This window comes from Cherax quadricarinatus, chromosome 98 (genome assembly GCF_038502225.1).
Source record: "Cherax quadricarinatus isolate ZL_2023a chromosome 98, ASM3850222v1, whole genome shotgun sequence".
Classification (NCBI taxonomy): Eukaryota; Metazoa; Arthropoda; class Malacostraca; order Decapoda; family Parastacidae; genus Cherax; species Cherax quadricarinatus.
The window spans coordinates 4823369-4847792 of record NC_091389.1 but is presented as its reverse complement, the minus strand read 5'-3'; the positions used below and the strand labels follow the sequence as shown (position 1 = coordinate 4847792).

At 41.8% G+C, this 24424-nt stretch overlaps 1 protein-coding gene across 9 annotated transcripts in view; it reads right to left on the bottom strand.

The window, feature by feature from the left end:
• The window catches only part of LOC128702549 (peroxisomal trans-2-enoyl-CoA reductase), a 135419-nt gene that overhangs the window by 50771 nt on the left and 60224 nt on the right, over positions 1-24424 (bottom strand). For all 9 annotated transcript variants that reach the window (XM_070105255.1, XM_070105261.1, XM_070105253.1 and 6 more), the window contains one exon: positions 9831-9954. In XM_070105255.1, coding sequence (XP_069961356.1) covers positions 9831-9954 — 124 coding nt within the window. The remainder of the gene's footprint in view (positions 1-9830; positions 9955-24424) is intronic.

The window sequence follows — 24424 nt, the reverse complement described above, 5'->3', positions numbered from 1 at the left end:
TTTATAGAATGGAAGACATATTACAGAAATTGAGATGATTTTGACTGGTTTTACAAAGAAAAGTACCTTGAAATTGAGCTCAAAGTAGCAGAAATGTTCGATTTTTACCAAAGTTCAAAAGTAAACAAATCATGCTATGCGTCCAATACACACCAACTGGTGAGTCTAATATTCTTTCACAAGTGTGCTGATATTATTTATACCATTTCTACACCAATGCAGTAGTCTGAATAACAGTAAATCTTCTATTTTTTTGTGAGAATAAAAATTCAAAGTGGAAAGCAAAAGAATGTAAGAGGGGCATGGGGACGTGACTAATGAACAGAGGAAATGTTATTTTAGTGCCAGGAATGTCTTTCTTGTTTATTCTGAACCCTATTCGGAAATAGGCATCTTTTGAAATTTGTGTGAAATTGGCAAAATTGCTAAATTCTGACCACAGTATTGGATAGTTGAAATCGGTAAATGGGTGGTTTCTTGTACTCATTCGATAGAAAATATGGAGTTCTAACGAAACAGTTATGATTTTTGTCGACAAGTACACTGGAACTTGCTGAAAATAGGGCTCAAAGTGGGCAAAATCGCTGATGCGTAAACATCGTCAAGACCGCTAACTTCGCGAGAGCAAAATTCCGTAAGTTTTCCATCAAATTTTATACTTTTCATGTCATTATGATCAGGAAAAGATCCTCTATCTTTTCATAAGAAAAAATAATTTTTTTTTTTTGAAATTTGGCCGACCCTGAGAACAAGTTTCTGAGAGGGCCTGTCGACACTGAAAGGGTTCAATTATTTTTTTTTTTTATTATCACACTGGCCGATTCCCACCAAGGCAGGGTGGCCCGAAAAAGAAAAACTTTCACCATCATTCACTCCATCACTGTCTTGCCAGAAGGGTGCTTTACACTACAGTTTTTAAACTGCAACATTAACACCCCTCCTACAGAATGCAGGCACTGTACTTCCCATCTCCAGGACTCAAGTCCGGCCTGCCGGTTTCCCTGAACCCTTTCATAAATGTTACTTTGCTCACACTCCAACAGCACGTCAAGTATTAAAAACCATTTGTCTCCATTCACTCCTATCAAACACGCTCACGCGTGCCTGCTGGAAGTCCAAGCCCCTCGCACACAAAACCTCCTTTACCCCCTCCCTCCAACCTTTCCTAGGCCGACCCCTACCCCACCTTCCTCCCACTACAGACTGATACACTCTTGAAGTCACTCTGTTTTGCTCCATTCTCTCTACATGTTCGAACCACCTCAACAACCCTTCCTCAGCCCTCTGGACAACAGTTTTGGTAATCCCGCACCTCCTCCAAACTTCCAAACTATGAATTCTCTGCATTATATTCACACCACACATTGCCCTCAGACATGACATCTCCACTGCCTCCAGCCTTCTCCTCGCTGCAACGTTCATCACCCATGCTTCACACCCATATAAGAGCGTTGGTAAAACTATACTCTCATACATTCCCCTCTTTACCTCCAAGGACAAAGTTCTTTGTTTCCACAGACTCCTAAGTGCACCACCCACCCTTTTCCCCTCATCAATTCTATGATTCACCTCATCTTTCATAGACCCATCCGCTGACACATCCAATCCCAAATATCTGAATACATTCACCTCCTCCATACTCTCTCCCTCCAATCTGATATCCAATCTTTCATCACCTAATCTTTTTGTTATCCTCATAACCTTACTCTTTCCTGTATTCACTTTTAATTTTCTTCTTTTGCACACCCTACCAAATTCATCCACCAATCTCTGCAACTTCTCTTCAGAATCTCCCAAGAGCACAGTGTCATCAGCAAAGAGCAACTGTGACAACTCCCACTTTATGTGTGATTCTTTATCTTTTAACTCCACGCCTCTTGCCAAGACCCTCGCATTTACTTCTCTTACAACCCCATCTATAAATATATTAAACAACCATGGCGACATCACACATCCTTGTCTAAGGTCTACTTTTACTGGGAAATAATTTCCCTCTTTCCTACATACTCTAACTTGAGCCTCACTATCCTCGTAAAAACTCTTCACTGCTTTCAGTAACCTACCTCCTACACCATACACCTGCAACATCTGCCACATTGCCCCCCTATCCACCCTGTCATACGCCTTTTCCAAATCCATAAATGCCACAAAGACCTCTTTAGCCTTATCTAAATAATGTTCACTTATATGTTTCACTGTAAACACCTGGTCCACACACCCCCTATTTTTCCTAAAGCCTCCTTGTTCATCTGCTATCCTATTCTCTGTCTTACTCTTAATTCTTTCAATAATAACTCTACCATACACTTTACCAGGTATACTCAACAGACTTATCCCCCTATAATTTTTGCACTCTCTTTTATCCCCTTTGCCTTTATACAAAGGAAATATGCATGCTCTCTGCCAATCCCTAGGTACCTTACCCTCTTCCATACATTTATTAAATAATAGCACCAACCACTCCAAAACTATATCCCCACCTGCTTTTAACATTTCTATCTTTATCCCATCAATCCCGGCTGCCTTACCCCCTTTCATTTTACCTACTGCCTCATGAACTTCCCCCACACTCACAACTGGCTCTTCCTCACTCCTACAAGATGTTATTCCTCCTTGCCCTATACACGAAATCACAGCTTCCCTATCTTCATCAACATTTAACAATTCCTCAAAATATTCCTTCCATCTTCCCAATACCTCTAACTCTCCATTTAATAACTCTCCTCTCCTATTTTTAACTGACAAATCCATTTGTTCTCTAGGCTTCCTTAACTTGTTAATCTCACTCCAAAACTTTTTCTTATTTTCAACAAAATTTGTTGATAACATCTCACCCACTCTCTCATTTGCTCTCTTTTTACATTGCTTCACCACTCTCTTAACCTCTCTCTTTTTCTCCATATACTCTTCCCTCCTTGCATCACTTCTACTTTGTAAAAACTTCTCATATGCTAACTTTTTCTCCCTTACTACTCTCTTTACATCATCATTCCACCAATCGCTCCTCTTCCCTCCTGCACCCACTTTCCTGTAACCACAAACTTCTGCTAAACACACTAACACTACATTTTTAAACCTACCCCATACCTCTTCGACCCCATTGCCTATGCTCTCATTAGCCCATCTATCCTCCAATAGCTGTTTATATCTTACCCTAACTGCCTCCTCTTTTAGTTTATAAACCTTCACCTCTCTCTTCCCTGATGCTTCTATTCTCCTTGTATCCCATCTACCTTTTACTGTTAGTGTAGCTACAACTAGAAAGTGATCTGATATATCTGTGGCCCCTCTGTAAACATGTACATCCTGAAGTCTACTCAACAGTCTTTTATCTACCAATACATAATCCAACAAACTACTGTCATTTCACCCTACATCATATCTTGTATACAGTGGACCCCCGCATACCGATGGCACCACATAGCGATTAATCCGCATACCGCTTGCTTTAATCGCAAAAATTTTGCCTCGCATACCGCTTAAAAACCCGCTCACCGATTTTCGTCCGAGACGCGTCCAATGTGCGCCCTCAGCCAGCCTCACATGTGCCGCCCGTGCCATTGTTTACCAGCCAGCCTCCGCGGTAACATCCAAGCATACAATCGGAATATTTCGTATTATTACAGTATTTTCGGTGCTGTTTCTGGAAAATAAGTGACCATGGGCCCCAAGAAAGCTTCTAGTGCCAACCCTACACCAATAAGGGTGAGAATTCCAATAGAAATGAAGAAAGAGATCATTGATAAGTATGAAAGTGGAGTGCGTATCGCCGACCTGGTCAGGTTGTACAAGAAACCCCAATCAACCATCGCTACTATTGTGGGCACCAGAAAGGCAATCAAGGAAGCTGTTCTTCCCAAAGGTTTAACTGTGTTTTCGAAACAAAGATCGCAAGTGATGGAAGATGTTGAGAGACTCTTATTGGTGTGGATAAATGAAAAACAGCTAGCAGGAGATGGCATCTCTCAAGTGATCATAAGTGAAAAGGCTAGGAAGTTGCATCAGGATTTAATTAAAAAAATGCCTGCAACTAGTGCTGATGTGAGTGAATTTAAGGCCAGCAAAGGTTGGTTTGAGAGATTTAAGAAGCGTAGTGGCATACATAGTGTGATAAGGCATGGTGAGGCTGCCAGTTCGGACCACAAAGCGGCTGAAAAATATGTGCATGAATTCAAGGAGTACATAGAGACTGAAGGACTGAAACCTGAACAAGTGTTTAATTGTGATGAAACAGGCCTGTTTTGGAAGAAAATGCCAAGCAGGACCTACATTACTCAGGAGGAAAAGGCACTCCCAGGACATAAGCCTATGAAAGACAGGCTTACTTTGTTGATGTGTTCCAATGCTAGTGGTGATTGCAAAGTTAAGCCTTTATTAGTGTATCACTCTGAAACTCCCAGAGCATTCAGGCAAAAGAATGTCCTCAAGGAGAATTTGTGTGTGCTGTGGAGGGCAAACAGTAAGGCATGGGTCACTAGGGACTTTTTCTATAACTGGTTACATCATGCATTTGCCCCCAATGTGAAAGATTACCTAACTGAAAAGAAATTAGAACTTAAGTGCCTCCTGGTGTTAGACAATGCCCCTGGTCATCCTACAGACGTGGCAGAGCGACTTTATGGGGACATGAGCTTCATTAAGGTGAAGTTTTTGCCTCCTAATACCACTCCTCTCCTGCAGCCCATGGACCAGCAGGTTATTGCAAACTTCAAAAAACTGTACACAAAAGCTCTGTTTGAAAGGTGCTTTGTAGTGACCTCAGAAACTCAACTGACTCTAAGAGAGTTTTGGAGAGAGCACTTTAATATCCTCAGTTGTGTAAACCTTATAGGTAAGGCTTGGGAGGGAGTGACTAAGAAGACCTTGAACTCTGCTTGGAAGAAACTGTGGCCAGAATGTGTAGACAAAAGGGATTTTGAAGGGTTTGAGGCTAACCCTGAGAGGATTATGCCAGTTGAGGAATCCATTGTGGCATTGGGAAAGTCCTTGGGGTTGGAGGTTAGTGGGGAGGATTTGGAAGAGTTGGTGGAGGAGGACAATGAAGAACTAACCACTGATGAGCTGATAGATCAACTTCAAGAGCAAGAGGCCAGACCTGAGAAAACTGGTTCAGAGGAGGGGAGAGAGAAATTGAAGAAGTTGCCTACTACAAAGATTAAGGAAATGTGTGCAAAGTGGCTTGAAGTGCAAACCTTTTTTGATGAAAATCACCCTCACACAGCTATTGCAAGCCGTGCTGGTGATTATTACACTGACAATGTTGTGAAACACTTTAGGGAAGTCATAAAGGAACGAGAGGTACAGGCCACTATGGACAGATATGTTGTGCGAAAGAAGTACAGTGACTCTGAAGCTGGTCCTAGTGGCATTAAAAGAAGAAGGGAAGTAACCCCAGAAAAGGACTCGACACCTCAAGTCTTAATGGAAGGGGATTCCCCTTCTAAACACTAACACTCTCTCTCCCCTCCTCCCATCCCATCAATCATCACCAGATCTTCAATAAAAGTAAGTGTCATGTAAGTGTGCATGCCTTTTTCAGTTTGTGTGTACTAAAATTAACATTTCATGTGGTAAAAAAAATTTTTTTTTCATACTTTTGGGTGTCTTGCACGGATTAATTTTATTTCCATTATTTCTTATGGGGAAAATTCATTCACATACCGATTATTTCGCATAACAATTACCCCTCTTGCACGGATTAAAATCGGTATGCGGGGGTCCACTGTACTTATTTATCCTCTTTTTCTTAAAATATGTATTACCTATAACTAAACCCCTTTCTATACAAAGTTCAATCAAAGGGCTCCCATTATCATTTACACCTGGCACCCCAAACTTACCTACCACACCCTCTCTAAAAGTTTCTCCTACTTTAGCATTCAGGTCCCCTACCACAATTACTCTCTCACTTGGTTCAAAGGCTCCTATACATTCACTTAACATCTCCCAAAATCTCTCTCTCTCCTCTACATTCCTCTCTTCTCCAGGTGCATACACGCTTATTATGACCCACTTTTCGCATCCAACCTTTACTTTAATCCACATCATTCTTGAATTTACACATTCATATTCTCTTTTCTCCTTCCATAACTGATCCTTCAACATTACTGCTACCCCTTCCTTTGCTCTAACTTTCTCAGATACTCCAGATTTAATTCCATTTATTTCCCCCCACCGAAACTCCCCTACCCCCTTCAGCTTTGTTTCGCTTAGGGCCAGAACATCCAACTTCTTTTCATTCATAACATCAGCAATCATCTGTTTCTTGTCATCCGCACTACATCCACGCACATTCAAGCATCCCAGTTTTACAAAGTTTTTCTTCTTCTCTTTTTTAGTAAATGTCTACAGGAGAAGGATTTACTAGCCCATTGCTCCTGGCATTTTAGTCGCCTCATACGACACGCATGGCTTACGGAGGAAAGATTCTTTTCCACTTCCCCATGGACAATAGAAGAAATAAAGAACAAAAGCTATTTAGAAAAAGGAGAAAAACCTAGATGTATGTATATATATATATGCATGTGCGTGTCTGTGAAGTGTGACCAAAGTGTAAGTAGGAGTAGCAAGATATCCCTGTTATCTAGCATGTTTATGAGACAGAAAAAGAAACCAGCAATCCCACCATCATGCAAAACAGTTACAGGTTTCTGTTTCACAGTCATCTGGCAGGACGGTAGTACTTCCCTGGGTGTTGATATTCAGTAGTAAAGTTCGACTTGCGTCCATTTTGGCTTATGACCAGTTTCTCGGAACCGAACTCGGTTGTAAGTCGGGTGGTAGGTGTATACATTTTCTCAACATTTGATAGTACGTAAAAAAAGTAGATCATCTTTTTTTTTTTACACTTGAAAACGTGTAAAACAACTCTGATCTACTTTTTTTTTTGTTATATTTGAAAATATGTAAAAAAAAAACATAGATCTACTTTTGTAGCGCTACACATGTGAACGTAGATCTGCTTGGACCGTTTACGGGTTAAAGTGTCATCCTTCAATACATGGATGCATTTGAGTGCAAGTAGTATAGCAAACAGTTTTTTGGAGGGTAGAGACCCAGTTATTATGCATGTTCTAAATTCTTTATGAGAGCCATCACTCTGTATGACAACAGCAGCACTACCAGCTGCACCAGTGGACTGGTGAACAGAACCATCGTCGTAAATAATTTGTGAAAGTGTGTGTATAGTGACTAAGTTATCAGTGCAGCTTATGGCATCCTGTTTGGCTTCACAGCAAAGCTTTGGTTGTGATTTAAAAAGTTTTTTGGAGGAAATGGAGGGATGGTAGTTTTGAATGGGGTAATATCTCATGGAAAGTAAAAGGACACAAGTGCAACTAATGTGACATTTTATTGTGGCAACGTTTCGCTCTCCAGGAGCTTTATCAAGCCATTACGAAACATTGCCACAATAAATGTCACATTAGTTGCACTTGTGTCCTTTTACTTTACATATTGTCGGTAATTCTACCAACTTTATTACAATATCCCATGGAGCAGGAAGTGCATATGTTGCCTTAGTTACACAAATAACCCGCACATAGAAGAGAGTAGCTTACGATGACGTTTCGGTTCGACCTGCACAGACACGCACAGGCAGACAGAAAGACAGATAAGCAGAGCTAGACAGACAGACAGACATGTTTGTATGTAACACTGAAAACAAATAAAGCCAGGGTTCCCTGGAGCAGTGCACAATCAAGAGTCACTCTACTGCTGCACTGTCGGGGGTGGAGTGACACTCGTCTTATAGTAATAATACACCATGCTTCAAGGAGTTTCATATATACTTCAGCGTGTCTAAAACATTGCTGGGACCTATAAATACTTTGTATATATGTATATATGTATATCGGCAACATCTACGAGCAGCAGGACTCCATGTTGCCATCAGGTGAGCATCCAGTGCCAACTTTGCAGTCTTATATGTTGGTAAGTACTGACCCTAATTTTTTTTTTTGGTCTTATTACACACAGAAAATTGCCATCTTTAATTAATTTTTATTTTTTTTTCAAAATATTCAGAGCACTGACAGTGAAAAACGTAGATTTACATTTGGACAGTTTAAGGGTTAACATAAACAACCAAGTAACACTTAAACCTGCAAACTGTAGCCCTTAACACCAAACTGTCAAAGGCTGCACAAGACTGGAGGTTAAACATGGACTCCCACTGAAGTGCATGCCTCCAGTATCAAAGGGACCTGATTGAACAAGATAAGCTCCAAGATTCTGTAATTTAAAAGAGCCTTAGCTTACCAGCAGATATAAACCAGGACAACTGCACCAACAAAGCACTTTAGCTAATAAATGATGAGATGCAGTTTAACACTGAAACTAGCCATATCAATGAGGACGGACCAACTGCTAGGCAGACCGGGTCAAAAGCAAAGTGTTATGTTGATATTCTATTCCACTGACCTAATAAATTATTCCATCATGCAGAAGTGTTATGTGTATGTAAATGAGTGTAACTAGAAGGTGGCAGAACCTACTATACAGAGTTCGTAAACTTAAACATGATAACAATGCAAATACAGTGGACCCCCGGTTAACCAACTTTTTTAATTCCAGTAGTATGTTCAGGTGCCAGTACTGACCGAATTTTTTCCCATAAGGAATATTGTGAAGTAGATTAGTCCATTTCAGACCCCCCAAACATACACGTACAAACGCACTTACATAAATATACTTACATAATTGGTCGCATTTGGAGGTGATCGTTAAGCGGGGGTCCACTGTATTAACTCTTTCACTGAAGGTGCCATAGTATTATGGCTTGCAAGTCAGTGTTGGTGCCATAGTATTATGCCAAAACTCTAGTGGCTTCAAATCTAGTGGGAGAAAGCTAGTTGACCTAAACACAAATAACCCGCACATAACAGAGAGAAGCTTACGATGACCTACATCTGAGAGAAAGGGTCAGTGTACACAGTACAAAAAAAATCCTGAAGCACAGTGTATGAGAAAAAACTGACCATGTTTTCAGCTTAAAATGCCAGCTTTGAGGAGTACAGTGGACCCCTGGTTAACGATATTTTTTCACTCCAGAAGTATGTTCAGGTGCCAGTACTGACCGAATTTGTTCCCATAAGGAATATTGTGAAGTAGATTAGTCCATTTCAGACCTCCAAACATACACGTACAAACGCACTTACATAAATACACTTACATAATTGGTCGCATTCGGAGGTAATCGTTATGCGGGGGTCCACTGTATATCTGAATGGTATTTATGGTTATATTCTCATTTTCTTGGTCTCATTTGATAGAATGGAAGACGTATTACAGAAATAGAGATGATTTTGATTGGTTTCATGATGAAAAGTACCTTGAAATTGAACTCAAAATAGCAGAAATATTTGGTTTTTGCTGATGTTCAAGAGTAACCCTTTGAGGGTCGGTCATGTACATGCACGTCTTAACAGCCAGGGTCGATCACGTACTTATACGCAGACACAAGACATGGCAATTAAAATATCAAAACACAATTAGTTCCTAGAATAGTTTGAATGGAAGGCTGGGATGGGGGTAGCAGGGGATGGTGGTATGTCTTCCTCTGGAGATAGTGGTCTCACCGACAGCAAGGCGGTGGCCTGAGCTAAGGAAATATCCCACGGCCAATGCTTCAAATTTTTTCCCCCCGTCTCACAAACTGAACCATGTTAAGTTAATTTTATGATGTGTTGTATAATATTATGCCACACTTTTTCAAAAGTGTAATAACCAAAATGTGTCAAATAAACCCGTGTAATACATGTATAATTGTCTACTGTATACCAACCTATAGTAATTACTAATTTAAAAATAATTTTAAGTTCAGTACTTACTTAACTTGATCTTCTTTCCTGATGTTGCAAACTTTGGCACGAAGTTGACTTCCATTTGGACAAAGTTCTTGAACTGCCTCTCTCAATCTATCTTCTTTCCTGGATGCAATTACCACTGTACAACCTACAAACAATGAAGACTTTGTTAATACATATAATTTTTGTAATTAGGCTTAATTCTAGTCATGTCTCTACATGTGATTATTATTGAGTAAATTATCACTGAACATTGCCTTTACTCAGAAGGGTGGACAAGGGATATTGTGGACCATCAAGTCATTTAACCGTCTGACTGTCAAACCGTTGATCAATGCATTACTGCTCGCACTCCAGATGTTGATCAATGCGTTACTGCTCGTGCTCCAGATGTTGATCGATGTATTACTGCTCGCACTCCAGATGTTGATCAATGCGTTACTGCTCGTGCTCCAGATGTTGATCGATGTGTTACTGCTCGTGCTCCAGATGTTGATCGATGTGTTACTGCTCGTGCTCCAGATGTTGATCGATGTGTTACTGCTCATGCTCCAGATGTTGATTAATGCACAATTTTTCCTGTGTTCAAATCTGACATCAGAGGCCTGATAGACCTATGCAGTATAGAATGGGTCTTGACACTCTCTGTGCACATATTAACCCTTTCACTGTCGAGACCCCTGATCCTGAACTCACTCTCAGTGTCAAAGGATTTAAAAAAAAAAAAAAAAAAAAAAAAATTCTTATGAAATGAGAGATTTTTTTCCCAATGGTAATGACACAAAAAGTATGAAATTTGATGGAAAACTTATGGAATTACACTCTTGCAAAGTTAGCAGCCTTGGCGATATATACGGATCGGCAATTTCGCTCACTTTGAGTCTTATTTTTGGCCAATTTAATTGTTTCAGTCTACCAAACTCATAGTTACTTCTTTAGAACTCCAGTTGTTCTATCGATTGAGTACAAGAAACTGCCCATTTACTGATTTCAACTACCCAATAAAGTGGTCAGAAATTGGCAATTTGGCTAATTTCATGCATATTTCAAAAGATGCCAATTTCAAAATAGGGTCCCGAATAAACAAGACAGACATTCCTGGCACTAAAATAAAATTTTCTCGTATCATTAGTTACATCTCCAGGTCCCTCTTATATTACTCTTGCTTTCCATTTTGAATTTTTATTCACACAAAAAACATAAGATTTACTGTAATGCAGATTACTGCATTATTATATAATTGTATAAATAATGTCAACCCACTTGTGACTGCATATCAGAATGGCCAGTTGGACACATATTGGATGGCGACATCATTTGTTTACTCTTGAACATCGCCAAAAAATCGAACATTTCCACTACTTTGAGCTCAATTTCAAGATACTTTTCATCATGAAACCAATCAAAATCATCTCTATTTCTGTGATATATCTTCCATTTTATCAAACATGACCAAGAAAACGAGAATGCAACCATAAGTACCATACGAAAATACACCTCAAAGCCAGTGTTTTAATACAAAAACATGGTCGGAGTTTTTTTTTCTCATTATGCACCGAGTGCTGCAGAATTTTTTTTATACTGTGCACGCTGACCATGCAGACCTATTCTCTCACATGTAAGCCTACCAGCTTTCTCCTGCTAGATTTGAAGCTGCTAGAATTTTGGGGTATTTATACATCACCAACACTGGCTCGTAAGACGTATCTATACAGCACCAACAGTGAAAGGGTTAAAAAAAGAGGAACTAAGTGTGGGCACTAAGTGTGCACCTTATTGTGCACACTTAGGCACTGCTGTCTTGGCTTTAGGTTTCTCCTTATCGTGTTTCCCAAGTCCTTTCCACAGTGTGTTTACCTGGAGAGAGAGAGAGTTTCGGGGGTCAACGCCCCCGCGGCCCGGTCTGTGACCAGGCCTCCTGGTGGATCAGCGCCTGATCAACCAGGCTGTTGCTGCTGGCTGCACGCAAACCAACGTACGAGCCACAGCCCGGCTGATCAGGAACTGACTTTAGGTGCTTGTCCAGTGCCAGCTTGAAGACTGCCAGGGGTCTGTTGGTAATCCCCCTTATGTGTGCTGGGAGGCAGTTGAACAGTCTCGGGCCCCTGACACTTATTGTATGGTCTCTTAACGTGCTAGTGACACCCCTGCTTTTCATTGGGGGGATGGTGCATCGTCTGCCAAGTCTTTTGCTTAATTGTGAGTGATTTTCGTGTGCAAGTTCGGTACTAGTCCCTCTAGGATTTTCCAGGTGTATATAATCATGTATCTCTCCCTCCTGCGTTCCAGGGAATATAGGTTTAGAAACCTCAAGCGCTCCCAGTAATTGAGGTGTTTTATCTCCGTTATGCGCGCCGTGAAAGTTCTCTGTACATTTTCTAGGTCGGCAATTTCACCTGCCTTGAAAGGTGCTGTTAGAGTGCAGCAATATTCCAGCCTAGATAGAACAAGTGACCTGAAGAGTGTCATCATGGGCTTGGCCTCCCTAGTTTTGAAGGTTCTATTATCCATCCTGTCATTTTTCTAGCAGATGCGATTGATACAATGTTATGGTCCTTGAAGGTGAGATCCTCCGACATAATCACTCCCAGGTCTTTGACATTGGTGTTTCGCTCTATTTTGTGGCCAGAATTTGTTTTGTACTCTGATGAAGATTTAATTTCCTCATGTTTACCATATCTGAGTAATTGAAATTTCTCATCGTTGAACTTCATATTGTTTTCTGCAGCCCACTGAAAGATTTGGTTGATGTCCACCTGGAGCCTTGCAGTGTCTGCAATGAAAGACACTGTCATGCAGATTCGGGTGTCATCCGCAAAGGAAGACACGGTGCTGTGGCTGACATCCTTGTCTATGTCGGATATGAGGATGAGGAACAAGATGGGAGCTAGTACTGTGCCTTGTGGAACAGAGCTTTTCACCGTAGCTGCCTCGGACTTTACTCTGTTGACGACTACTCTCTGTGTTCTGTTAGTGAGGAAATTATAGATCCATCGACCGACTTTTCCTGTTATTCCTTTAGCGCGCATTTTGTGCGCTATTACGGCATGGTCACACTTGTCGAAGGCTTTTGCAAAGTCTGTATATATTACATCTGCATTCTTTTTGTCTTCTAGTGCATTTAGGACCTTGTCGTAGTGATCCAGTAGTTGAGACAGACAGGAGCGACCTGTTCTAAACCCATGTTGCCCTGGGTTGTGTAACTGATGGGTTTCTAGATGGGTGGTGATCTTGCTTCTTAGGACCCTTTCAAAGATTTTTATGATATGGGATGTTAGTGCTATTGGTCTGTAGTTCTTTGCTGTTGCTTTACTGCCCCCTTTGTGGAGTGGGGCTATGTCTGTTGTTTTTAGTAACTGAGGGACGACCCCCGTGTCCATGCTCCCTCTCCATAGGATGGAAAAGGCTCGTGATAGGGGCTTCTTGCAGTTCTTGATGAACACAGAGTTCCATGAGTCTGGCCCTGGGGCACAGTGCATGGGCATGTCATTTATCGCCTGTTCGAAGTCATTTGGCGTCAGGATAACATCGGATAGGCTTGTGTTAATCAAATTTTGTGGCTCTCTCATAAAAAATTCATTTTGATCTTCGACTCTCAGTCTGGTTAGCGGCTTGCTAAAAACTGAGTCATATTGGGACTTGAGTAGCTCACTCATTTCCTTGCTGTCATCTGTGTAGGACCCATCTTGTTTAAGTAGGGGCCCAATACTGGACGTTGTTCTCGATTTTGATTTGGCATAGGAGAAGAAATACTTTGGGTTTCTTTCGATTTCATTTATAGCTTTTAGTTCTTCCCGCGATTCCTGACTCCTAAAGGATTCTTTTAGCTTAAGTTCGATGCTTGCTATTTCTCTGACCAGTGTCTCCCTACGCATTTCAGATATATTGACCTCTTTTAGCCGCTCTGTTATTCTTTTCCGTCACCTGTAAAGGGAGCGCCTGTCTCTTTCTATTTTACATCTACTCCTCCTTTTTCTTAGAGGAATAAGCCTTGTGCATACATCGAGTGCCACCGAGTTAATCTGTTCTAGGCATAAGTTGGGGTCTGTGTTGCTTAGTATATCTTCCCAGCTTATATCGGTTAGGACTTGGTTTACTTGGTCCCACTTTATGTTTTTGTTATTGAAGTTGAATTTGGTGAATGCTCCCTCGTGACTAGTCTCATTTTGTCGGTCTGGGGCTCCACGCATACATGTCTGAACCTCAATTATGTTGTGATCTGAGTATATTGTTTTTGATATGGTGACATTTCTTATCAGATCATCATTGTTAGTGAAGATGAGGTCTAGTGTATTCTCCAGTCTAGTAGGCTCTATTATTTGCTGGTTTAAATTGAATTTTGTGCAGAGATTTAAAAGCTCGTGTGAGTGTGAGTTTTCATCAGAGCTGCCTCCTGGTGTTATTACTGCAACAATATTATTTGCTATATTCCTCCATTTTAGGTGCCTTAAGTTGAAATCCCCCAGGAGCAAGATGTTGGGTGCAGGAGCTGGAAGATTTTTCCAGACAGTGGTCAATTTTTAATAGCTGTTCCTGGAATTGCTGGGATGTTGCATCCGGAGGCTTGTAGACTACCACAATGACTAGGTTTTGGTTCTCGACCTTTACTGCTAAAACTTCCACTACGTCATTTGAGGCATTAAGCAGTTCTGTGCAAACAAGTGACTCTGCAATGTACAGGCCAACCCCCCCCCTTTTGCCTGTTCACTCTGTCACATCTGTATAGGTTGTAACCTGGGATCCATATTTCGGTGTCCAAATGATCCTTTATGTGGGTCTCAGTGAAAGCCGCGAACATTGCCTTTGCCTCTGCAAGCAGTCCACGGATGAAAGGTATTTTGTTGTTTGTTGGTGGCTTTAGACCCTGTATATTTGCAAAGAAGAATGTTATCGGACTGGTGGTATTGTTGGTACTGGGGGGGGATTTTTTTTCCGGCATTAGTATCTGTATCTGTTGGTTTGGAGTGGATGCCATCGACTGTGGTTCCACTCCAGGAATGACTGGATTTGGTGTACGATTTCTGCCATTTCCTGCCAATTTTTTTTCCTTCCTGGCACTAAAAAACCTCTCCCTCTTGAGTGGCTGTGGCTACCCAGGTTTTCCCATGGCCTGGATGTTTTGTATCTTTTTGTCCCCTTTAGATGGTATGCCTGGCAATTTAAGTTATAGCACAGTCTTTCCTGTACTGAAGAGGTACACATTTCAGGGTGAAAAAGCTTACAGGAAGGGAGTTTGCATTTTCCTGTTGTCATATGGGCATGGCATTTTCTAGGGTGGTCATAGTTGCATGTCCCATCTGTTTTTCCAGATTTCCCATGCCAGCTCTTTACCTAGTTTATAACTTCGAGGGTTATTTTCATTCCCAAGGACTAAGACTTTACACTTGCCCACACTGAACTTCATCTGCCACTTCTCAGACCAAATCCTCATTGGTATACTCCTCAGAATCAATCATTCAGCCTATTTCTGTTGTTTTTCTTTGTTTATTAACACATCGGCCGCTTCCCACCAAGGCAAGGATTACACCAATACACAAAGGTGGTGACCCAACAGATGTAAACAATTACAGTGGACCCCTGCCTTACGATCAGCTCTCAATGCGACCAATTATGTAAGTGTATTTATGTAAGTGCGTTTGTACGTGTATTTTCGGGGGTCTGAAACGAACTAATCTAATTCACAATATTCCTTATGGGAACAAATTCGTTCAGTAATGGCACCTGAACATACTTCTGGAATGAAATAATATCGTAAGGCGGGGGTCCACTGTATAGGACAGTATCAAACTTGCCTTTACTTTCCAAAATCTTCGAGAAACTCATACACAAAGCATCCTCAACCCCTGCCAGTTTGGCTTCAGGAAAAACAAAATCAATAATAAAAATGCTAGACCAAATTTACACAGCACTTGAAAAAACAAATACCCGCTTGGACTCTTGATACAGCTTTTGATACAGCAGACCACAGCATCCTACTCCTCAAGCTTGATCACTGCAGTGTAAGAGGCCAAGCACTTTCCTATATCAGGGCAGACTTTACTAAAAGAAAGCAGAATGTTTCTATCAAGGACATAACCTCCTCAACAAGACCCCTGGACACTGGTGTACCACAGGGAAGCATTCTTGGCCCTCTCTTTTTCCTTTTATACATCAACAACCTTCCAACACGTAACAACAACTTACGCTTATTCTCTTTGCTGATGACACTACTTTTATCATCTCCCACCCTAATCTAGCCTCACTCAATACTATTATTAATGAAGAGCTCGCAAAATAGCATAACTGTCAACAAACTTACAGTGAATATAGACAAAACCTTTTACATTATGTTTGGGAGTAGAGCAAGTGAGGTCTAACTAAACATTATTCTTAACAACATCTTTATTGTTAAATATAACGAAGGAAAATTCCTGTGTCTGCACTTTGACAGCAACTTGAAATTCAACATCCATATCCAACACATAACAAAGAAAATATCTAAAACAGGATACTCTGAAAGATACATAACTATGTCCCACACTATACCATTCACTGACAAGATACTGTAGAGAAGAGATACATAAACCTCTCTAACAACTTTGTTGGCAAATACTTTCCAACATCTTTTCCAGTACCTCATTCCAAGTATATACCTCCACATCCACCACTGGCAAGGCCACCACCAGTAATAGACAGGACATGGTTCAATCCTCTGCAGGGGTATACATAATCCTTTGCAATGACTGCAACCAATATATGGGGCAAGACATCCAGAGATTTCCAAACACATATTTCGTAACACCAGTAAGCAGGCATTCAACATCAAAATTTCCACAACCCTTTAATCAACTACAAGCAGTATTAAAACAGGGAAGTGTTTTTGGGTATGCCCAAATGAGATAAATCTGTGGACTAAAATCACAAGGGTATTAAAAGAGGTCAACATCAAAGCTGCTTTCATAGAAAACCTGGAAGCTTTCTACAACAGATGGGAACATAAAAAGTCCGGGCTGAATGGTACTGCCCTTGATACTGGCCATGTAGTCAGAAACTGTAAGGCTGGAGATGATGTCCTGGTAGTCAGTAAATGGGGGGCTGATAGTGCTGTCCTGGGAGACAGTAATGGGGAAGCTGGAGGTGCTGTCCTGGGAGACAGTAATGGTGAAACTCCCCTCAAGGAAGGTTCCTTGATGTTGGTGAGGGGCTCTTGATTTAGGGAATTGGATCTGTGCTCCAGTTCCCCAAATTAAGCCTGAATGCCTTCCACATCCCCCCCCAGGCGCTGTATAATCCTCCGGGTTTAGCGCTTCCCCCTTGATTGTAATAATAATAAAAAATGGTGAAACTGGAGGTGCTGTCCTGGGAGACAGTAATGGTGAAGCTGGAGATGCTGTCCTGGGAGACAGTAATGGGGAAGCTGGAGATGCTGTCCTGGGAGACAGTAATGGTGAAGCTGGAGATTTTGTCCAGGTAGTCGGGAATTATACACAGGAAGGAATACATATAAATGACCTCATAGGGGACAGGAGCCATAGTAGGGAAACAAGTGTAGTCAAAGATAAGATAAAACCAATATTGCAAACTAGAAATACCGCAGGAAATAGCAAACAAGAGGACTCCACTAGCAATAGTGAGGATATATTACCAAAAACAACTGGTGGGAGCTCCATTGTTGGTGTTAGGGAGGATAGAAGTAAGACAGGGAAACATGCACCAACAGGGAATACAGTCACAGAAACCCAAGGCAAACGGAAACCAAGCCTGTGCACATACTATGCACTCGGTATCTGCTGGCATGGGAAATCTGGAAAAACAGATGGGACGTGCAACTATGACCACCCTAGGAAATGCCATGCCCATATGACAACAGGAAAATGCAAACTCCCTTCCTGTAAGCTTTTTCACCCTGAAATGTGTACCTCTTCAGTACAGGAAAGACTGTGCTATAACTTAAATTGCCAGGCATACCATCTAAAGGGGACAAAAAGATACAAAATATCCAGGCCATGGGAAAACCTGGGTAGCCACAGCCACTCAAGAGGGAGAGGTTTTTTAGTGCCAGGAAGGAAAAAAAACTGACAGGAAATGGCAGAAATCGTACACCAAATCCAGTCATTCCCGGAGTGGAACCACAGTCGATGGCCTCCACTCCAAACCAACAGATACAGATACTAATGCCGGAAAAAAATCCCCCCCCAGTACCAACAATACCACCAGTCCGATAACATTCTTCTTTGCAAATATACAGGGTCTAAAGCCAGCAACAAACAACAAAATACCTTTCATCCGTGGACTGCTTGCAGAGGCAAAGGCAATGTTCGCGGCTTTCACTGAGACCCACATAAAGGATCATTTGGACAACGAAATATGGATCCCAGGTTACAACCTATACAGATGTGACAGAGTGAACAGGCAAAAGGGGGGGGGGGGGTTGACCTGTACATTGCAGAGTCACTTGTTTGCACAGAACTGCTAAATGCCTCAAATGATGTAGTGGAAGTTTTAGCAGTAAAGGTCGAGAACCAAAACCTAGTCATTGTGATAGTCTACAAGCCTCCGGATGCAACATCCCAGCAATTCCAGGAACAGCTGTTAAAAATTGACCACTGTCTGGAAAACCTTCCAGCTCCTGCACCCAACATCTTGCTCCTGGGGGATTTCAACTTAAGGCACCTAAAATGGAGGAATATAGCAAATAATATTGTTGCAGTAATAACACCAGGAGGCAGCTCTGATGAAAACTCACACTCACGCGAGCTTTTAAATCTCTGCACAAAATTCAATTTAAACCAGCAAATAATAGAGCCTACTAGACTGGAGAATACACTAGACCTCATCTTCACTAACAATGATGATCTGATAAGAAATATCACCATATCAAAAACAATATACTCAGATCACAACATAATTGAGGTTCAGTCATGTATGAGCGGAGCCCCAGACCGACATAATGAGATTAGTCACAAGGGAGCATTCACCAAATTCAACTTCAATAACAAAAACATAAAGTGGGACCAAGTAAACCAAGTCCTAACCGATATAAGCTGGGAAGATATACTAAGCAACACAGACCCCAACTTATGCCTAGAACAGATTAACTCGGTGGCACTCGATGTATGCACAAGGCTTATTCCTCTAAGAAAAAGGAGGAGTAGATGTAAAACAGAAAGAGACAGGCGCTCCCTTTACAGGCAACGGAAAAGAATAACAGAGCGGCTAAAAGAGGTCAATATATCTGAAATGCGTAGGGAGACACTGGTCAGAGAAATAGCAAGCATCGAACTTAAGCTAAAAGAATCCTTTAGGAGTCAGGAATCGCGGGAAGAACTAAAAGCCATAAATGAAATCGAAAGAAACCCAAAGTATTTCTTCTCCTATGCCAAATCAAAATCGAGAACAACGTCCAGTATTGGGCCCCTACTTAAACAAGATGGGTCCTACACAGATGACAGCAAGGAAATGAGTGAGCTACTCAAGTCTCAATATGACTCAGTTTTTAGCAAGCCGCTAACCAGACTGAGAGTCGAAGATCAAAATGAATTTTTTATGAGAGAGCCACAAAATTTGATTAACACAAGCCTATCTGATGTTATCCTGACGCCAAATGACTTCGAACAGGCGATAAATGACATGCCCATGCACTCTGCCCCAGGGCCAGACTCATGGAACTCTGTGTTCATCAAGAACTCCAAGAAGCCCCTATCACGAGCCTTTTCCATCCTATGGAGAGGGAGCATGGACACGGGGGTCGTCCCACAGTTACTAAAAACAACAGACATAGCCCCACTCCACAAAGGGGGCAGTAAAGCAACAGCAAAGAACTACAGACCAATAGCACTAACATCCCATATCATAAAAATCTTTGAAAGGGTCCTAAGAAGCAAAATCACCACCCATCTAGAAACCCATCAGTTACACAACCCAGGGCAACATGGGTTTAGAACAGGTCGCTCCTGTCTGTCTCAACTATTGGACCACTACGACAAGGTCCTAAATGCACTAGAAGACAAAAAGAATGCAGATGTAATATATACAGACTTTGCAAAAGCCTTCGACAAGTGTGACCATGGCGTAATAGTGCACAAAATGCGTGCTAAAGGAATAACAGGAAAAGTCGGTCGATGGATCTATAATTTCCTCACTAACAGAACACAGAGAGTAGTCGTCAACAGAGTAAAGTCCGAGGCAGCTACGGTGAAAAGCTCTGTTCCACAAGGCACAGTACTCGCTCCCATCTTGTTCCTCATCCTTATATCCAACATAGACAAGGATGTCAGCCACAGCACCGTGTCTTCCTTTGCAGATGACACCCGAATCTGCATGACAGTGTCTTCCATTGCAGACACTGCAAAGCTCCAGGCAGACATCAACCAAATCTTTCAGTGGGCTGCAGAAAACAATATGAAGTTCAACGATGAGAAATTTCAATTACTCAGATATGGTAAACACGAGGAAATTAAATCTTCATCAGAGTACAAAACAAATTCTGGCCACAAAATAGAGCGAAACACCAACGTCAAAGACCTGGGAGTGATCATGTCGGAGGATCTCACCTTCAAGGACCATAACATTGTATCAATCGCATCTGCTAGAAAAATGACAGGATGAATAATGAGAACCTTCAAAACTAGGGAGGCCAAGCCCATGATGACACTCTTCAGGTCACTTGTTCTATCTAGGCTGGAATATTGCTGCACACTAACAGCACCTTTCAAGGCAGGTGAAATTGCCGACCTAGAAAATGTACAGAGAACTTTCACGGCACGCATAACGGAGATAAAACACCTCAATTATTGGGAGCGCTTGAGGTTCCTAAACCTGTATTCCCTGGAACGCAGGAGGGAGAGATACATGATTATATACACCTGGAAAATCCTAGAGGGACTAGTACCGAACTTGCACACGAAAATCACTCACTACGAAAGCAAAAGACTTGACAGACGATGCAGCATCCCCCCAATGAAAAGCAGGGGTGTCACTAGCACGTTAAGAGACCATACAATAAGTGTCAGGGGCCCGAGACTGTTCAACTGCCTCCCAGCACACATAAGGGGGATTACCAACAGACCCCTGGCAGTCTTCAAGCTGGCACTGGACAAGCACCTAAAGTCAGTTCCTGATCAGCCGGGCTGTGGCTCATACGTTGGTTTGCGTGCAGCCAGCAGCAACAGCCTGGTTGATCAGGCTCTGATCCACCAGGAGGCCTGGTCACAGACCGGGCCACGGGGGCGTTGACCCCCGGAATTCTCTCCAGGAACTCTCTCCAGGTAAACTACAGAAACACAAGACTTATTGCCGGGGAAGAAGACACTTGGTACCGCAGAATCCTACAATCATCACTTATCTGTATATCTAAGAATTTCAACCAGAATGGCTTCTATAACAGCTGAGCCATGGTTATATTCATGGTTATCCTGCATAATAACATACACACTCACCTATCCCATACAAGTCTCTCATATCCAACCTACCCAGCATTCTCCACCTGACTCTCCACACTATATATACTCATGTACTCTTTATCCAAGTAGATCTGTTTGTGCCTTGATAAAGTCCACTGTGTGGACAAAGCGTTGTCAATAAGGGATGACATTATATTGCTTTTGTGTTTATTTTTTCCATCCAGGTAATCAGTCCCCAGCCTTGGAGTTAGTAAAAGGCACTGTAGTCTTGAAGGAACTTTCAAGACTACTGTGCCCTCCACCAACTCCAAGGCTGAGGGACTGATTACCTCACCTTTTGTATACAGTTCTTCACATTATAGCTTGAATTGATAGTCACTGGTGGGCAAAACATCTACAAATGAAGGTACCCAGATGCTGCACGAGTCGAATTCTACCTATTGTGGTACTGTATACCATTTATAAACAACCTCTAATGTTGAGGTACAGTCCCTGGACCCATTATATACCTCTGTAATGTTGAAGTACAATCCCTGGATCCATTATGTACCTCTGTAATGATGAAGTACAGTACGTGGACCCATTACATGTACAGTGGTCCCTCGATTATCGACGGTAATCCGTTCCTGGAAGCCGGTCGATTATTGAAATGGTCGATTTACGAATCAATTTTCCCCATAAGAAATAATATAAATTCAATTAATCCGTTCTTGACACCCAGAAGTATTAAAACAAAAAAATTTTTTACATGAAATATGCATGTAGTACATAAACAATACAATGGGAAATGATGAATGAAACATTAACAGCATAACACTTACCTTTATTGGAGATTCTTCTTAGTGTATGGGAGACTGGAGGAGGAGGAGAGAGTGGATTGTTTATAGTTTGGAAGGGGAATCCCCTTCCAGCAACACCTCAGGTACCATTTGCTTTTCTGGGGTTGCTTCTTTTCTCTGTTTCTTAATGCCACTAGGACCACCTTGAGAGTCACTGGAGTCCTGTCTCGCAAAATAACTGTGCAGAGAGCTCTGTTTCTGGCGTCTCTTTAAAACTTCCCTAAAATGGGCCAAGACTCTGTCACTGTACAAGTTGCCGATATGGCTTGCAACATCCTTCTCTGGGTGATGTTTCTCCATAAATCTTTCCATCTTACCTCACATAGTAAAAATCTCCTTAATTTCTGAAGAAGGCACCTTCTTCCATCTCTCTTCCTCCTCCTCTGCAGCAAGATTCTGAGCTGCGATCTGTTGCTCTTCTTGCTGAAGCTCTTGCAGCTCCTCAGTGGTTAGCTCTTCGTTGTGGTCCTCCACCAACTCTTCCACATCCTCCAAACTCACATCCAACCCCATGGAACTCCCCAGTGCCACAATAGAGTTCAAAACTGACATAGGCTCATCAGGGTCAGCCCCAAACCCTTCCAAATCCCTCTTGTCGACACAATCTGGCCACAATTTTCTCCAAGCAGAGTTCAAAGTCCTGGTAGACACTCCCTCCCAAGCCTTACCTATAAGGCTTACACAATGGAAAATACTAAAATGTTCTTTCCAAAAATCTCGTAGGGTCAAGTGAGTGTCTGAGGTCACATTGAAGCACCTTTCAAACATTGCTTTGGTGTACAGTTTTTTAAAGCTTGCAATGACCTGCTGGTCCATGGGTTGGAGGAGAGGAGTGGTATTCGGGGGCAAGAACTTTACTGAGATGAACCCAAACTCCTTCAGAATTAGGTCATCCAAGTTTGGTGGATGAGCAGGTGCATTGTCCATTACTAGCAGGCACTTGAGATCCAATTTCTTCTCCAGGAGGTAATTCTTCACACTAGGGCCAAACACTTCGTTGAACCACTCTACAAAAATTTCCCTCGTGACCCATGCCTTATTATTAGATTTCCAAAACACACACAATTTACTCTTCATAACATTATTTTTCTTAAATGCTCTGGGATTTTCAGAATGGTACACTAGTAACGGCTTCACTTTGAAATCCCCACTAGCATTAGCACAGAACATTAGCGTCAGCCTGTCTTTCATAGGCTTGTGTCCTGGCATTGACTTTTCCTCTTGTGTAATGAAGGTCCTCTTTGGCATTTTCTTCCAGAAGAGGCCTGTTTCGTCACAATTGAACACTTTTTCAGGTTTCAGTCCTTCAGCCTCTATGTACTCCTGGAATTCATGCACATATTTTTCAGCCGCCTTGTGGTCCGAACTGGCAGCCTCACCATGCCTTACCACACTGTGTATGCCAGTACGCTTCTTAAATCTCTCAAACCAGCCTTTGCTGGCCTTAAAATCACTTGCTTCACCACTATTTGCAGGCAATTTATTTACCAAATCTTTATGCAACTGCCTAGCCTTTTCACAAATAATCGAGGTCATAAGACTGTCTCCTGCTAATTGTTTCTCATTTATCCACACCAATAATAACTTCTCAACCTCTTCCAGTACTGGTGATCTCATTTTTGTCAGCATATTTACCCCCCTTTGCAACAACAGCGTCCTTGATTTCCTTTCTCATGGCTATGATGGAAGATATGGTTGAATGATTTTTGTTATACATCCTCGCCAGTTCGCCCACACGTACGCCACTATCATATTGTTCAATGATGTTTTTCTTAAATTCAATGGTATTTCTCACCTTCTTTACCAAAGGTTTGGCACTAGGAGCTTTCTTTGGAGCCATGGTAGCTTATTTAGCACTTAAATAACTTGCAAGCACTAAAATAAATTAAATATTATGAAATATTTCACTGGAGCACGTGAGAGGACCGCCGCTAACTGGTAAACAATGGCACACTGGCTGGGAAGGAAGGCTGAGGCGGATCGAGGCCCGCTTACCTCGTGCATACGCGTCTGGGACGACGGGTCGAGACGGGTCGATAAACGAATTTCAGTCAATTTCCGAGTCAATATTTTGTCGAAAAAACCGGTTGATTTCTGAAATGGTCGACTTTCAGGCCGGTCGATTATTGAGGGACCACTGTATATGCCTCTGTAATAGTATTGAGGTACAGTCCCTGGACCCATTATATGCCTCTGTAATGCTGAGGTACAGTCTCTGGACCCATTATGTGCCTCTGTAATGTTGAGGTACAGTCCCTGGACCCATTATGTACCTCTGTATTGTTAACCCTTTCACTGCCAAGACCCCTGATCACAAACTCACTGTCGAAAAATATTCGAAAAAAAAGAAAATCTTATGAAATGATAGAGAATCTTTTTCCAATGGTAATGACACCAA